This window comes from Argopecten irradians, chromosome 4, assembly GCF_041381155.1.
Source record: "Argopecten irradians isolate NY chromosome 4, Ai_NY, whole genome shotgun sequence".
Taxonomy (NCBI): Eukaryota; Metazoa; Mollusca; class Bivalvia; order Pectinida; family Pectinidae; genus Argopecten; species Argopecten irradians.
Window position 1 is genome coordinate 25,464,364 of NC_091137.1, and position 18,707 is coordinate 25,483,070.

Here is an 18,707-nt window from a genome sequence, read left to right on the forward strand (position 1 = left end):
CTCGCGAAAAATGTGGTTTACAGCACTGAAAAACTACAAAACAATACCAGTAATATAAACTCATAATCAGCTTTCTAATATTCATTTTATGTACAATTAAAAAAATACTTTCCTGATATCAAAACCAACGAATGTTCCTTTAAATATGACATTTAAATATACACTTATTAGTGCAGTGGTCCTGACCTATAATCTTAATCACGGTATCCTTGTTTGTACTTGATAATAGGTCAGTGGATTATATAGGCCAATTTATATAGAGTACTCTACGTAATGTATTAAGATAGTGAGATAGCTGTGAAACGTTTACTTGGATACAAACTTATACTGATATAGTGATTTGAAAATTAGGTTCATTTGGTTTTCCCTGAAAATTTATCATACACGGGCTAATTCCTCATTTTGATTTTTTTCTTGAGATAATATCCGGCAAATTTGTTGTAAATTTCAATTTAGGTTTTTTACTAGAAGTTTATGTGAGCTCTTTAAACGTAGTAAATCTAGCATGGATTTAATGCAGGTTAACACAATTAATGCAGGTTAACACAATCAAACATGCTTTCCATAACATTTTCCACAAACTTCAGTAATGTGTATTTTGCTGCATAATCGAATGAGTACTCATCATTAACAGAACTTGCCGTTCAAACATAGATCAAATTAGGGTCACATTGAATTCGACATACTAAGAATTGGATGGTGACAAGGAAACTTCTTGATATTTGAAATCGATCAGAACACTTGTGATCCCATATCGATATCACTCTCAAACGTCGTAAGGGTGCACACACTAATACAGTGTCAAAGAAGAATTCAGCGATATTTCTCATTCGTTTGTGCCAGAAAAAGTAACAGATTTGTATGAATTCTCCTTAACGTATTAGAAATACCGCTGCGTCCCTTTTGATAACTTATGTGCTATGGTCACTACGGTTCCGTAAATTTGAACTAGGTTACTGTTCAGTATATCACAACAGTAAAGAAACTTATTTCCAAACCTTATAGGTTATAAGTTATTCAAATTAAAGCAATAAACATTATTCTCAATATCTTTTGTGATTATGAAGTCATTTTCCTCCCTAAAACTCCTGAAATCCTAATGCTTTTACAGTACCACAACTGATATTTTGAAGAATGTCCTCCGTTTTTTGTCCATGACTTGATAAATCCAAAAGATATTGAGAATTACGCTTATTATTGTATTTGACTCGTTTAGCTACTAATTAGGCATTAGTTTCCGTTCTTTACTTACTTTAAAAAAATCAGTTGTGGAATATTGATATCTTGCCCAACATTTTAGTTTGGTCAATGGTTGTGCCGCTTTTAAAATGTCACGCAAAAACGTTCTGTATGTATGACGTCATACTATTCGACGTACAATTCTTTCGGTCTATAGAAAAATAACTTCAAAGATTTACCAATAGAAATGAGTGTTACATATGAAACAAAATTATAAGACAAGAAACAACAAACTAAATGGAAAATAGACCCATTTGTATAGAAGATTAAGCCTTGGATATACATTTTGACCTGCCGCTAGTTGGTCCATTATGGCGTAAACATGTTTTCTGTCATATAATTATCCATAGGTACTAATGAATCCAAATTTAAATTTAAAATCAAAATATCAATTTTGATAACGAATAAGTAAAAGCATTAGAATGTCAGGATTTTCAGGGCAAAATGCACATTATTTAAGCATTGAACGTCTTTCAGTTGGCATTCATAGTCAATATGAATGCAAACTGGACAGAGGCAAATTCCATGAAGCGCGGTAGCGCTTCATGTTGAATTTGCCTATGTCCAGTTTGCATTCATATTGGTTATGAATGACAAATGAAAGACGTTCAATGCTTATATTTACGTTTGGTTACAATTTTATGACGGAATCCCAAGGAATTTTGCATCTATAATGAATTAATCATTCGTTATCGTCATGGATGGAACAGCCATTTGAACAGCCGTCTTCCGTGATCACTGGCACGACAATGGTGACGTCACAATGATAATTACGTCATGATAAGCGCTTGAAGTTCATTGTCTATATGACTGTCAACTGCGCTCGGTAAGGTTACATAGTGGGACTGCATTGAAAATGTAAATATGTCAAAATGGCTACATTTTGGAGCTGAAGGATTGTATCTGTTTTTTCTAACAAATGTTAGTATATGAGAACATAAATCCTAGTTATAGAATACAATAGGTAATCATTCCCAGCTTGTTTAATAATACATTACGAAACTTTTACACACTCTGGTCCATGTAAAAGCGTTTAATTGGTTGACCTCTGTGGTGCAAATCCGTGCTGCAGTACTTTCCCTTTGTTTCGGTTTACAGTGATGTTATGATCACCATGATAATAACCATACTAATGAAAACTGGTACTGTTTGTTATCAATTGTTCTGTAGACACAAAGCTAATGCTTACCGTGACAAACTCACAATTCAATGGTAACAAAGCGTTATTGTTGAGATATTCAATTATTTATGTTGAAACAGCAACAATTTATATTTGAAGCCCATCGCTACGACGTTATCAATATGTCTAAATGTCACAGTTTGGTAATTATAAGGTACCCAACGCTAATTAAAATTCGTTTATTATCGTGACATTCTTATTTAGAAGATGCCAATTAGCACATAGGTTGATATTAATCCTAAGCTAATATTATCAGTTGATGAATGTGAGAACATCTATTTTATTACATATTTTTTTTATTTCAAGTTGGTACATGTATACCGAATGACTTCAATATGAACTATTAAGTATGTTTATCATGAATAAATTGCCTTTGTCACATATTCATAGTGCTATAGTTTACATAAGGGAAAAAATCAAGAAATATTTGAGAAAATATATAATGGTTGATTCATCTTAACGTATGATATAAAATACCAACTAAATCATATATATTTTGTCTTTCAAAAAACAAGATACGCTAAACTTCATTTACCTTAGAATGTATCAAACATAACATCCAAGGGCATGCATTTCGTCTGATAATATGAGCCACACGTCTATTGTTTAGTGTCAGGATTCTCCTTTTTATATGAGCTGTCTGGATGATCTTATATTCCATCCTTACTACAATTTCCTGTTTATGCATTCCAAATTTCAAAACAGCAACATGCCCCTTTTAAACCGGAAATGCTATCAACGTCGTTTCCGGTGAGAAATTTTTCGATAAATTAATGACTCGTCGAATGTAATCGGCAACGACCGTGGTTTTCCAGCGGAAATTCCATTTGTTTAAAATCTTCGCAGTCACAATCTTGATTGGATCAAAACTACGCACCGAATCAGGTATGATTTTTTGTTTTTAACGATTTCTAGACAAAATTGAAATAAAATGAATAAAAAAGTACCGCAAATAAGACAAAAAATAGTTGTACAGCAGAAATATCAATACGACTTCTTTAGACAGCTTTTGTTCCAGAGTATAATCTTCCATTTCCTAAAATAATTCTTTTGATTAAAAGATATTGGGTTGCATGACATGACGCATTAAAGACTGAAAGAGATACGTGTGTCGTCCTCTCTCCTGATTTATATCTCTCTTATGTCTCCTGGCTGCGTCTATCCTCATGGTTCTCCTTTCTCATTGGCACGTGTAGTTAAAATGAGGAAAGTGATCATGAATCTTTTTTTTTTTTTTTTTTTTTGTCGACGATTTCCAGAAGGACTAAAAGGCTTTATTAAGTCAAGTCTATTTGTTAGTTTCGAATTGTCTTGTTTACATACCACATGTATGATTGTACTCTGACTTTGGTACCATATTGGTTGTTTGACTGTTCTCCTCTCCTCACTTTGTTCTTAAAGAGAATTGGATACTAAACTTAGATCTTGTCAATGCATTATTTATTTCTCCATTAAGTCTCGGTACCCGAATAATATAAAATATTAATCATAGAACTCTTGTAGCCAATCCATTTTCATATATGCTTTCATTCTAAAATGATTTCTTAAAGCTCTTGTAGCATATTCACACAATCGACCTTTGGCCCCCACGTAATCAGACATTGTAATTATTAGCATTATATAATAAAATATCTATAGTGTATTTTTATTTTTTATTTTCTAAAAATAAATAATACAACATTGGTACAAATATATATGCTGAATTTATTTCGAGAGGAAATAATAAAGTATGCATTGTAATTTAATTGAAAAATGTCTTTGAAATAACTAATGCAAGTACCTGTATATAATTTAAGAGAAATGTGATAACAAGATATCAAAGAGGACTAATACAGACAGAGCACCTCTCTTGATATTTCTTTGTTTAATTCCTTTTTATCAATTAAACATATTAAGAGAATTATCTAGACGCTATTCTGGTTCATTGTACGTGAAGATGGTGTAATGGTGTGGCTTGATCAAGTAGTTTATTTATAAATGATTGAACTTTTAAGAGTTCTTACAACTTAGAGATTAACTATCATAGTTGTTTTCCACTTAGCACTTTGTTTAGACAAAATATATTCCATGACGTAATGCAAGTTGATATTAACTGCATCATCCAAGATAATATGGAGCAAATAACTGTTCCAGTTCACTAAGAAACTTTATTTACCAAACCTAAGACTAGGCATGCGCACATTAGGACTGTCAGAAATCTGGCGGACCTTGAGACCAGAAAGAAGAGCAGCCACTTTATCGACGAGGTTGTCTTGGTTCCGCTTCACTGAAACAATTAAAACACAAATGTTAATTAACAATGAAAATATAATGATTGATGAATAATCGGATTTATGGAGTAACAAATGATTATGTCCCTTGACTGTATGTCATTTCCTTATTTCACCACAGTCTTAAATCAGTCAGAGCGATTATTGACATTTAGTATAACTGTTTCTTCGTATGAGGAAATGTATATTTTTATCATTAAAGAACGTCGACTTGAACACATTTTCGAGTGAACATGTTAAGTCTGCCTTCTAAAACTTTTACTGTCAATGGATATGAGGATAATGGAGTTGTCCGACTGTCTACGCTGTAGGAAAAAACGAGCTAATAAATTAGTCTGGTTGAAAACACTTTGAATATGTATTTATCCCATACAATCAGTTTTAGAATTCAAAAATAGAAAATGCTTTATGATTGAAATTTGCATAGCTTTTTAGAAAAATTGAAAAGTGACTAGATATCTTAGCCTTGAATTGGATGTATTTCAAGTGTTTGTGATACTTTCGTTATTTAAGTATATGTGCTGTGTTTATAGTTTTTGCAAACCTGCGATAACGAAGTGAAATCACTGACCGTCTGCCAATGATTATCAACTCTCACACAAGGTTTCAACCGGAAGAAGTAATAATAAATAGTGAAGTTGTCCACTAAGGGACAACCGCATCTACAACCAGCCAAGACAATCAAGAGGCATCTTTACAAGCTAATACTAGTTTCCTTTGATGCGGATTTCAGCCAAATTCAGCCAAAGTTCTCACACTAAATACTACGCGATTGTGTGTGAGTTGCTAAATGAACACAATATATTTTATTAATATACGACCAGCTCTAATCCTTATGAACATTTATGTTCATATATATAAATATGTGAAAATATGTTTATATTGCATTTATGTGTTTACTACTCATAGTCACAACAATCTAGGCGTAATGTGTTTTTTCTCAAAAGCAAAAGAGCCTTTAATCCCTTACAACTAGAGATTCAGTTTGCTATTCCTTTATGATCTGAATATAATAAGTCAATTAGTTGTAAATTGATCGCTTTCAGAAAACAGTAACAGCAGAGAATTGTAAAAAAATATTTACCTGGAAGCTGTAAGCTTTCTATTAGATTTGCCTGATCTTGATCATCTAAATCCCGGAATCGAAGTTTCTTCAGAATCAGTTTCCGAAGATCTACGAAAAAAGAAAAGTAGTCACACGCCTGCTATACAACGTTAGGTAAAGATCTCAGTTTTTAGTTTATGTGTTTCCAGGAATAAAAAGAAAGTGATTACAACGTCGTTGTGATTCTTTTAACTGTATCCACATTATTTTCGCGACATTCAATTTTTAACGCAATTTCACGATACAGTGTTTTGCAAAAAAAAAATATATCAAAAACGTAAACAAATGTATGTGAATGCACGCTTGTCAGTGAGAACACTTGATAGCAATTCGTATATTCGCGAATATGTTGGAAATAAATGCCGCGAAGTATTGTATACAAGGATAACATTATTTATAATGGTAAAATGACAAGGTGTGAAACCTGCTGTGCCAAGTACATACATTAATGTATATATATGCGTTCATGTTTTGAGGGTTCGTTACGTTTTAAAAATTCGATATTTTGAAGGTCTTGTATCTTCATAGTTGTGTATTCTTTAGTTGTTGAAGATTTGGCTATGCTTAAGCTAGTTTCTTTAACAAAAATATACCGACTTTTTTATTTATTGTATAGCGGGTAAATTTCGCTGGAGTTTATTTTCCCGATGTTCGCATTTTTACTGAAATCCAAGATTTCAAAGCAATAGTGTAGTAGTTTAAAAGCTCACAACCATTATGCAAAAGTACAACCTGTAAACCCATTGGCAACTGTGTAACAAACGATTCCATACTCAAAATTATTTGCAAAGAAAATATACATAACATTGACATCATTTATTTAAAACTTTACGAACACTACATTTAGAGGAATTTGTGTAGAACGACATTAAACCTCGCAAATAAAATATGTGTACTAACTGCGAAACATGGACCCCGTGAATTTAAATCGCTGTACAGTAACATCGACCACGATACAATTACAGAACCTGTCATTGTTTCTTTCCGATAGCACCTAAATCACAATGTTATGGAACACTGCAGCGTACTTCTCCATATTGTATACACAAACAGGCCAACTATACCTATAATTGTCAAATAGAAATGTCGCGTTTCATCATTAACACCTGTCCATCCACAGCCATCATCGAGGTATGTAATAACACTGTTATGAAGCCCGTCCGTACGTATAAGTCACTGTTGTTCTACAAAATGGCAACTGTAATTCAGAGTAGGATCGGGAAGAGAAGGATCACGACTTGCGAACATGTCAAATGCTAATGTCCTGTGTTTACGTATGGTGACATGTTCAACATCGACTCTATGTATTTATAGAAACAGAGATTACTTTTACATACATACAGCCTTCTTACGTGATTCAGCCTTCTCAAAAGCATTGTTAGAAAATACCTTCATACGTTATATACAAAGAGGGTAAAGGGAACTAATTTTATAATGAATTATCACAGTTAAAAAAGTTTCAGATGCTTATATCAACCATTCTTGTAAGATATCAGCGTAACTTGAGTTGTAACACTCCTTTAAGGGTTTGATTATTTCTAGATAAAGAATGGTCCGTTAAACAGACGCCCATATTGTGTAGGCACATGAAATATAATGGGAAAAGTAGGTGACCGAGAAATGATCACAAAATGTATCTATGTAAATTGTTAACGACATGGAGCGGAGTCACCTAAAGGTAAAGCTTTAAATCATGCCCAGGGTGCTTCCAACAACACATGATTAAACTACAAAATTCAGCATACAATAGAATATCTGAAAAGCGTATATAACACTATATAAATGATAAACTAATTCTACAAGGAGTGGTACCCCTCCGGTCTTTCTTATCCCATTGTTTGAACGATGCAGGTGAGAAATGAGCTAAAATGTGATACTCTTTAAAATTACATTTGTACGACAAGCTTTCACATTGAGCATTCCAACTCGCTGTGTCGAATTCGCTGCTTCCACGGTCTAAGCATTTTCGAGATATCGAGATCGGATTGTAAAATTGCTTTGAAAATAATGATGAAGGCGTATTTCTCGAATGATTATTTTAGTGAAATCGATATGAACCATTTATCATCATTTCATCTTTATAATATTTATTATTTTAAGTTTTATGTGCCGTAAGTTTCATACTCACGAATCAAGAGCTTATTCGACACCAACAATTACTAATACTTTAATAAATACAATACTTATAATGCATAGGTTTTAAATACAAATAAGAGCTGAAAATGATTTTGGCATAACAGCCAAAAATCATTGTATTTACATCTACGGCCCAATGAAATGGGTAAATAGGTCAGACCATGCAGCCAAGTTGTGATCTGCAATTTTATTTCACATTATTATAGGATTATTAGTAATTGTAAAGTGATTACTGTAGGTATGGTTCCATCTAAACATACATAAAACGCATGTTACTTTAAAAAATGAGTACTTTACTTTAAAAGACAGATTCATTATACATCCTGGTCCAATGACCGAGATACATACTCACTTAAAGACCCACTACCTTTCCGAAACGGCTTATAATTTTTAATGGAATTGTAAAATGAGATCGAAGAAACCTTTATGTTTTCTCCGGAAAAGTAGTGTGTCTTTAAATACAAGTATAGATATATGATTTTTGAGTCAATGACAATGGCTGTTGATTTTTGTTTAAGCTTAACTCAAGTTACAAAGAGTAACTAAATCGAGTACATTTAAAAACAATTGTATTAACGCTTCCCAGTGTGACCGAAATTGATTTTTCTGTTTTTGAGCAATTTGCACCCCGTAGTTGTCATTTTTCTGCAAGAGTTTCAAATATTAAAAACAGGAAAAAAATGTTCGACAGTAAATATGTTTCGGATCAATTCAGATTTGGGCAAAGTAATGATAGACAATCAGGAAAGACATTCGTGACAGATGTTGACACTGGATTTGAATATTTCGCGTGTTGACGGAAATTATATTGAAATATTTATACTAGTGTATTTTTAGTACGTAGTTCGTGTTCGTTCTATACATTGTAACTTCTCTTGAACTTATTGGAGAGTACAGCAACTAGGATGTGACTTTTATCAATGAAGATGGTGAAAAAGAAGTGGTTTCTGACACTCTTTTTGAGCGTCAGTAATTATTAGAAGGCGTTCAATATACAGAGACACTTAGGTTCCTGAATTTATTATATTTTTCTGATGTAAATTCTTGATTTTTTTTGTCGATCTATGTTGTTTTGCCCTGATGATAGACCACAGATAAATATGATATCTGTTAATAAACATGTTACTGTAAGTAACGCCTTGGTGATATAAACAAGTAACAACAGAATAACACAATAGTTAGGATGGTCAGGCCCATTGGTATGGGATTTTGTAATGATATCGCGTGTCAGCAGGCTGCTTGTGATGCCCCTCCACTGCTCAATTAATAACACGTGACGTCATTACTAGGTTTTGTAATATATGCTTTGGACATTTGTCAGTAAATAAATATATGTTTTATTTTAAAAACATAAATATTTGTAGAACATTGCAGTTTTGGCTTCGATCGGCACATTCCTGTATACAATTTAAAGTACAATTATAAAATTGAAACATTAAAATCTATGGAATTTACGGTATTGGGTATACTGAAAAACATTTTGAGCTTATAAGCCGTAATAGCAGTTAAGTAAGGGAGTTAAGCATGGGAGAATGTCCGAGTAAGTGTCCTTTCCTTAATAAGGATAGAGGCGCGTCCCCGTCATTTAAAGGAATGGACACTTTCAAAGATAGACCCGCTTAAAATACACCTATGAGATACTCCTTTATCTTAAGTCTCCATTCTATTTCAGCAACTCCTAAAAAGGAATGGAGAGTTAAGACAAAGGATTATCTCCTAGGACTATTTTAAAAAAGACGTCAAGTCGCAGAAGTATAAGATCTGTGGTTGGTCGGTTTGTTTATGTCCTATTGACAACTGTTAAGGACAGTTTTCTCTGTATGGTGTGTTTGTGTGAATGTCTGTATAGGTTAGGAGATTGCGGTAGGAACACTTTTGGTCACCCAACTGTTAAGTGGATGACAAAACCGATTATAATATTATTTATGGGAACTAATGTACAGTGTTCTTTAATTTTAGCGGAAAAAATATTGTTATTTCTAAATTTCATTATTGACAAAATTCAAAATTCGTATTTAACAAAATTACATTATTTATACAAGCCCTGGGATATCTTACTTTCAAGAGAAATACAGATCTTATACACTATCTTAAACTGTATGCCCTTTCATAACAAAATGACGGGAAAACGATAAAAAAGATTCAATAACATTCCCGTATCCAGGTATTTTCCTATCGCATTTGGATCAAAATCAAAGGCCCAATACACGTAACTTTCCGTGTTGTTTTTAATCACAAACATTCACAAGAAAATTTTCACGTTCTCTCTGCATAAAATGTTAACTAAAGCCAGGAAAGTTCTTACTGAGACCAACTGTGAAGTTTCGGGAAAAAACATAAAATAAAAATTATTAATTTAGCCCACAATAAATACAAACCGAAACGATACGAAAAAGTTCACAGAAAATCTTGTTTTTCCGAAAATATCACGTGACCTGATCGACTTCGCACGGGTAAAACAGAAACAAACGTAGTTATCGGCAGTAGAAAATGTGTAGGCCTCTATATATATGGATACGAAATACTTATTATCGGTAGGTTATTGTCGGTTTTGCATAATACACGTCTGTTATCCTTAATCTAGGTCATTTGTACAATGTTTGTGATTACAAGGAAAAAAAACCATGAAAAATTAGTATAATTGGCCTTTATTCTTTAATTCATGTGTAATACCGAGAGAATAAAGTACTTTCTTTATATGACATAATCCATCTGTAAATCATCGTAAAAACGTTGTTGTGTGAGGTGCACGAAAAATGATGACGTCAGCATCCGGAAGTTATGTTTGACGTATTTTTTTTTTTTTTGTCATCTTGGTATGAATATATGACAAGGAGAGAGTTAAAAACGCCTAACTTGGTCAGTAGCATTGGATAAAAGTACATGTATGACTCTCTTTAAGTTTTTTTTTATTTTTCACAGCCCGAGTTTATGGGAGCGCTAAAAACGATACCTCGAGGATATATATATTTCACCATGAAAAGCACGTTTTAAATTGTCAAACTGGTCTATATTCGATTTTCTCTCATATTACAGGTGAATTGTAACGAAGTTCAGTAAATACATAAAGTCGATATTCGACGAGATAGTAGAACCCGCCATCGACAATACCAACCTTGTCCCCGAACGCCCTGGATATTTGTAGCCTCGTCTTCATAATTCCCCTCGTCGTCGGCGTCCCTTCCCAATTTGCCAGCAGAGAGAAACGAGTTCAGAGGAATGCCACATTCCGAATCACTTATCACAGCACAGACAAATATCACCACTGCCAGTACCACTTTATGTGTTGTTATTTCCATCTTTTGTCTGAAATGGAAGTCAGCATAACATCATCATAAAGGACAAATGATGTGACCAACGTATACTATCTGAAAAGATTTACAAATGTTCTAAACGGAAGTCAAATACGATAAAACAGAAATCCATTTTATTATAGCCTTAATACGTTTGCTTGAACTTGCATGTAAAGACATTTCTTTAATCCATGCTTTCAGAATAGAACCTAAAACGCTGCAATATGTACATTTGATGTTTCAAAAATATATTACTAGACAGTTTAAAATAGCAAGGCAGTCTTTTGCTCCTTTTTAAGGATCAAGAAATGAATACGCTTGCAAGTTACATACTTATCAATTTTCAAAAACATGAAAAGAATCTGATTTTTTGTTCACCAGAAAATCCTATCTATCACTGAAAATTTCCAATAAAAGGGAGGTAATTATGTATTTTCTAAGACAATTTCAGTATACTTATAGAGACTTTGCATATAAAATTAGAATAAATTTTGTAAAGCGCAAGTCTACAAGCAGTGCAAACTACAACTTCTGAAGAGCATTTGTTTTCAGTTCCTGTTGATAAATATTAAGCTCTTTCAATTGCCAATAACAGAGGGAGTCGCAAAGTACAAAGTGTTATAAAGTGTTATATAGCTTTACGACAAAAACACATTAACTACAAACTGTCCCACATGTGGTTCGCACTAGCGACCAAGATTTCAATAGTATCTATTCTTGAAAAACTTAAGCATAATTTCTACAATACCAAGTGAGACAAGATGTGATTCAATTGTGTAAAACCAGTTTCTTTACCCATTATAATTTGTACTTATTAAGCTAATGGGGAAAACATTGTCTTCAACAAAACTTTCCCAATGGTTCTGTGTAACTGAAGTAAATGGATAATAAATAAATTTCTCAACAAAATGCGTTTATAAATGTATATATTTTGCAGTGTTCTTGTCAAGTATCAATCTTCATTATGAATAAAAAGCATCCCTCTTAATTTTGAATGCGGATCCATAAACTGTTTGACAAGATTTGTCCTTTCTCCGATTCATTAAAACCTTAACCTGTTTGCTCTCGAACAAAAAATATTCCAGATTTCAATTCAATTTCAATTAGATTTACCATATATTTAAAAGTTTACATCATGGTTTGTCCCTACGTATTGGATAATCGTTCAAAAATATAACATTACCTACCCATTGCTATTCTACAATAAATGGTTAATCACATTGACATGTGCTTTGCAAAATATAATTAACTCACCTTGCTTTTCCTGTGCTTGTGATATTTATGAAACCACGGTCGCCATCAGTATGTCTTTTCTAACAAGTATATATGCTGTCATATATTGCGAGGGAGGCGTGCGTCAGTAGCTCTTCTGCACCCCAATCGTCCAATAGCGCGACAAGTGTATCGTCTGCCAATTACCTTGATTCAGCCAACCCGACTGCCCTTTCCTGGCATGTCGACAAACAGGAATCGTTTGACAGGGGGAGGAAATTTCCAGATTAACGCTCCGTAACAAATACGCGTGGAAAGGATTATCGAAAGACCGCCCTAAGCTGTTCGGAACTATCTTGTTTCCTGACGTTGCAATTAGTGTATTCGTTCCACTCGGTATAGAGCATCGAAATATGACAGAGCTGTCAAAACATAAAGCCATATGATAGCCAATTAGTTTTTGTCGTCTACATTAGTAGAATGAGATGTCGTACCCTTGCATTAAAACGTCACACCTATTTAGATGAGACTTACAGGGATCCGTGTCTGCACCCACTTATCAAATTATGAATTCTATATTTATTGAATTGACGTAAGTCAAGTCCCGATCGAAATGAAACTGTTTCAGATGACACGAGATGACGTCTGACTGACATTTATTTGTGACAGAACTTTATGTCCGTCAAAGATGTGCCAGGTGTTAAATTACATGTTACATGGCGATTTAATGTTGGCTTCAGAAAAGAAACAATAACGTTTCAATTTGCAAAAAATGTTCAATCAAGGTTCCGAGCAGCTGGTTACAAATATAATTAATATATAAAAAGCCTTGGTTTTGTCTGATGCTTTATTTTACTGTATCCGTTACGTCATACCAGAATCATGAAACAATAGGTAAAAAACAATAACGGTCATCTCTACCTAATGGTGACCAATGTTCGAGCAGGGCTGTGCGACTCTTGTTTCTGTATTTGCACACTATAGAGTTGTCTGTCCTTGTGGGTAGGTATTGATTATGACGTCATATGTTTGCGATCGTAACGTTATGTTTTTCAAAGTAAGCGACGTAATTTTCGCTCACAAAATGATGACGTCACAATGAATACCTACCCGCAAAGGAAGTAAGCCTGTAGAATGGCAGAAAACCGGGACCTTGACCTTTGCTTCATGGGTCGGAATGTCTGCTTCACGTCATACAAACGTTATGACGAAATATGTTTAACGAGTCAAAGCACAATAAAATAACAGAAAACCATATTGTGTGACTGGATTGCAGCAGATTGAGTACACAGAATCACTTTTCTGTGGTGTAGTCATACTGCTGTTTCTGAGACGTACTTCACATAGCTGCCCTCTGGCATTGGGAGTGGCCTGGCCCCTTGGGTGTCTTCACCTATATGCATTTTCCTGTGTGTCGTAATGAAGAAATAATGTACCGTAAATCGTTACGTTATCACGGATTATAACTTTAACACCATACTGAAGTCTTTTCTCGATTAATTTCAACAATCGTTTGCCTATCCCGATCCATTTTACAAATGTAGCCCTTGGCACTATCGCTTAGTCGTAGAAGATAGAACATCTGTTTGGTACAGTCTAATCAATAGTTTTGATATTTTGTGCAATCATTTGATCCAGACGATTTTAGTTGTGCATTTTCATTGGAATTACTGCTTGTACTGATATTGAATCATTATGGTTGAAATAATCTAAAAGGCATTTTACGCTCTGACTAGTAACAATGAGGATATTATTACCAGTAACGGTGATGCACTTATATCTCTAATTTACCCATACGTCAATATGATAGGTTAACCAATAATCGTCATTTATTAATTTTACAAATGACAGAAAAAAAGGCAATGATAAAAAGTGCAAATACCACTATTGGGTTCTTCAATGGTTAGGTGCATCGCCTACGAGTATCATTTCATTTTTTTCTAACATGTTTTATTTCTTTGCATTTTTCATAGAGATTTCAAATATGTGAAGAAAAATGGGTGTATTACTATTGAGATATTCGAGCTTGAATTATATCACCTCTGTCAATATGCTGACAGAAAATAGAAAAATTAAAAAAAAATGTTTTCTGTAATAGTAGGGTGAATGTAGTCTCAATCCTGTTGATATTTTGTTGTAATAATAACAATAGGTCAAAATACAAGACTATTTTCAGGACCGTTCTATACGTGATAATAATGCTTTGGCATGTTTCGCCGCTAAACAATCAATGAATAGGCAAAAATTGTAATGCAAACCCATGTCAATTTCACAATATTTGTATATGATATGCCCAAGGTAATATATTTTCAAACATCCAATAAAAACATGCTGTCCTCCATCAAATTTTCACAACTTTGCAAGCTTTTAACTCACAACCCTATCCCATTTCATCCAGCGCTAAGATGGGTTATATTTGACTATTATTTTAAAAACAATTCCAAATTTCTCTGACATGGCTGACATAGAAATGTTTTAATTCAAATATCTTGAAAACTAATTGAAATAGAATCCTTATCTTTGTTCTGTACCTGTATTTTCATGGTTACTGAAAGCAAATGTAAACATTTAAGCAATTGGTAAAGGCCGTCGGCCATCTTGTTTTTCAATATGCCCGACATAGATACGTTTAAATTCTAATATCTTGAAAACGAATTGATATAGGACATTATAATATCTTGAAAACTAATTATCATATAATGATAATTGTTCAATATCTATATTTTCACAGTTACTGAACGCATATGTGAACGTAAGTAATTGGTAAATACTGTTGTCAGCCATCTTTGTTTTCCTCAAAATGGCCGATATGGATATGTTGAAATTATAATATCTTTAAAACTAATTGATTGAGAATCCTAATTTTTGTTTTATACCTCTAATTTCAGGGTTTCTGAATGCAAATATGAACATTACGAATTTGTAACAGTTGTTGTCAGCCATCCTGTTTATCAAAATAGCCGCCGTAGATATAAATAAAATGCAACAACATTAAAGCTAGTTCATAAACAGTCCTTTTATTTGTGTCTATACCTATATTTTCTGGGTTACGTAATACAAATGCAAATGTCAATAATTGATAAAAGCTGTCGGCCATATTCTTTTTATTTTTATTAATTTTGAAGACGTTTTCAAAGTATGGCTCAGTTATGATTTACATTATATTTGTTGACAAGAATCGCTTAGTCATCGACCGGGACCTCCCGAGGGAGGAAGTTAAACAGTTTGTTTCCGCAATGTTATCATTTAGTGCAATGTCTTGTCTGGACATCATCTCGTGTACTATAAGGCATTGGAAGTTGGTGTTTGGGTAATCCAAAGTAAGACGGTGTAGGAATACCAATATCAAACCACTGTGATTTTTCTCTTTGACTGTTATTGAAAACAAAAATCCATTTGTTAAATTGTCATGAAACGATTACCAGAATTTTCAAATATAATATTGAAAACTAATACATAGAAGCATTGTTTGTGTGGGTTTGTTTTTGGTGATATATTCATAAAAAGGTCCAATTAATATTCTTATTTTGTTTTTATTTATTTTTTTATTCTTTTTTTCCAATATGGCTTTTATAGTAAAATAAAGGGATATTTATCTCCCTACGTTTTGAATAGATTTACAATTTTCAAACCATTAGTTGATTAGGTGGTTGATTGGGCTAACGTTCTTTTAACAGCCAGGATTCCCCATGTAAGCAGTTTGTTGCGTGTATGATTGTATGTTTTGGGGCGTTGCTGTATCTTTGTACATGATGTATTGTGTCTCAACGTTATACTGGAACTCTTTCAATTTCTATATTACTATCCCACTGAAGTAGTTCGCTTAACAACAACCCACCTGGTAATATTGTACTGATAATGGGCAAACAAGGAATCTCATTCCCTTTATGTTCAGCGCTTAGCAACACAGCAATACAAGAAACTATCACCTTTATAGCGTCTCGATCAGGAGACAGAACCCAAGATTTCAAGATTTCAAGATTTATTTATTCACTCAGACACAGTAACTGTGTGACAAGAGTTCCAATTTATAATACAGTTTTAGTGCACCCACAGCCTTACTTAACGAGGTGAATGTTCACCTCAAAGCAAATGGTGAGGTGGTGTCAAGGGAGAGGTTATGAAAAAAGATAAGTTCCCAAATTAGTCTTCTTTTAAGATAATATACTATTGGGACAGCAGGTATACTTCTAACGCTCTACCTACAGTGTAGGTATTTATTAATAATATATAATATGTATTGATACTATCGTAAACGCACTTGCAGTGAGATATTTATCAATTTTAGTTTTGCTTTTGAATAATTTTTCTTCATTTGCTCTCCATTGGTCCACTCGACGTCAATGTAACATTCTATAACATCCTCAACAACCCCCATGTATTCCTCCAATGCGACTTTAAGCTTCTGCTACAAATTTTATTATGATGTTGACCCTTCAATGGACATCTACTCTAATTGAACCCCAATATTGCACTCTATTATTGATTCTCTGTGCCTTAGTCTTCGCATAAAATGATTCCCAAAATTCATATAGACCCTAGAATATTACAACACACTCCACTATTCAGAAACAATATATGTGTATGCCGGTTTCATCAGGGAAGGAGGTTAAATAGACTGGCCACCAGTTTTTAGAATATTGCAAAACAAATCACAAAAATTTGGCTTGATTACTTTTGTCTCTTCTACATGATTTTAAGTTTCAAACTAGGAGGAGATAATCTAGTGAAGAACTCTGCTTAGAAAATCTTTTCTCTTACCTGGGACAGGGATATCCATAATTTTATCAGTGTGAAATTAATATAATCTTTCACTCCCTTTGGGGTGAAACAGGAGAATCTCAACCCGAGGGGTGAGATTCCTAATTTGTCAAACACGAGGCTTTGCTGAGGGTTGAGATCTTCTGTCTCACCCCAAAAAGGGTGGATTATTATTTTTCTCTTACCCCGTGCACCACTTTGTGTCTCTAATAAACTTATACAAACGAGGATCACGTGACCTCATTGAATTGTCGTTGTCGTTGTCGATGTGACGTCATATCATTGTTGTCGTGACGTTATATAACTATTATCGGACGTCATGATACTGTTGTCGTGACGTCATAAAAATGTAGCATGTCTTTATCCTAGGGTGGGATAAAAAAATCCCGCGGTTGCTATGGAAAAGATTAATAAAATCGTAACCCGAGGGTTAATTCATGAACGTCCAACCCGAGGCTTTCAGAGGGTTGGACATTCAGGAATTTCCCCGAGGGTAGTGATTTTGTTGTCACACTTTCATAGGTAGGGAATGATTCTTTTTCTCCCATTAACAAAAGAAAAAGAAGAGATAATTGCCTAAAAATGAAGCATTTTCACCGCGACACGAACATGGGTCTATCGTCTGCACGTCAATATTGATGACGTCATCGACAATGCACGCCACGGTCACATCGCATGAATGCATGACGCCACGTAATTGTCTTCAGGTTCAAAATGTTAGCGCGTGCGATCTGTCATACCCTAGCGGTTGACAGAAAAATCCTTGCGGCTAAAACCGGCGACAAATCAATGAATGATGTGAGAAAATTCTGTCTTTTACAACCCCGGTAAAAGACAGCTCACACGCTCTAGACAATGACGTGACGTCATCATTATATGCACTAACTATTGTCGACAACGTCATCAAATTTGACGCATTGTAACGTTCCTATGATGGCGGCGCTTTGGACATGTTTCTTTATAACTTCATTTTGATAACGTTTCGTTAAAGTATGGGAGAAAAAGAATCAAACATGGGTCTGTCAGGTGGACAGGGATATCTCAACCCTAGTGAAAGATGTTGGCCGTCAACACTCTGCAAGCCTCGGGCTGACAAGTCAAAATCTTTCACGAGGGTTGAGATATCCCTGTCCACCTGACAGGCCCATGTAAGATTCTAACATAGTTTAAGACAAAGTTTTTTAACTGTTACCAAATAAAAGTATATAATTGTTATGGATACAGTTTAGGTGCCAGGTAAATAAATGATATCTAACGGGGAAATAGCTATCTCCTCTGACCCATCAGGCGGTTGAACTCTTATCGATGTCATGTGTTTTGTTCCTATTGCTTATTGTGTACATTGACTAACTGTACTGCTAAAAACCATTTTCATATTAGAATAATAGCCTTACTGAATTACTGGCATTGAATTCATAACAAGAAAAACACTATTTGGCATAGAATACGTCTACTTCCACTTTATGCAAATATACGTGAATGTAGTTACAAAATATATCTCAACGTCATTC

At 34.0% G+C, this 18,707-nt stretch overlaps 1 protein-coding gene across 1 annotated transcript; it reads right to left on the minus strand.

The window, feature by feature from the left end:
• Window positions 1-4,103: 4,103 nt before the first annotated feature.
• On the minus strand, window positions 4,104-12,697 carry LOC138322444 (uncharacterized). The gene is made up of 4 exons (XM_069266473.1): window positions 12,478-12,697; window positions 11,046-11,236; window positions 5,774-5,863; window positions 4,104-4,685 (listed from the first exon to the last, which is right to left on the minus strand). Exons 2-4 carry the CDS (start codon window positions 11,227-11,229, stop codon window positions 4,567-4,569), a joined length of 393 nt encoding a protein of 130 aa, XP_069122574.1. The 5' UTR covers window positions 11,230-11,236; window positions 12,478-12,697; the 3' UTR covers window positions 4,104-4,566.
• Window positions 12,698-18,707: the final 6,010 nt, after the last annotated feature.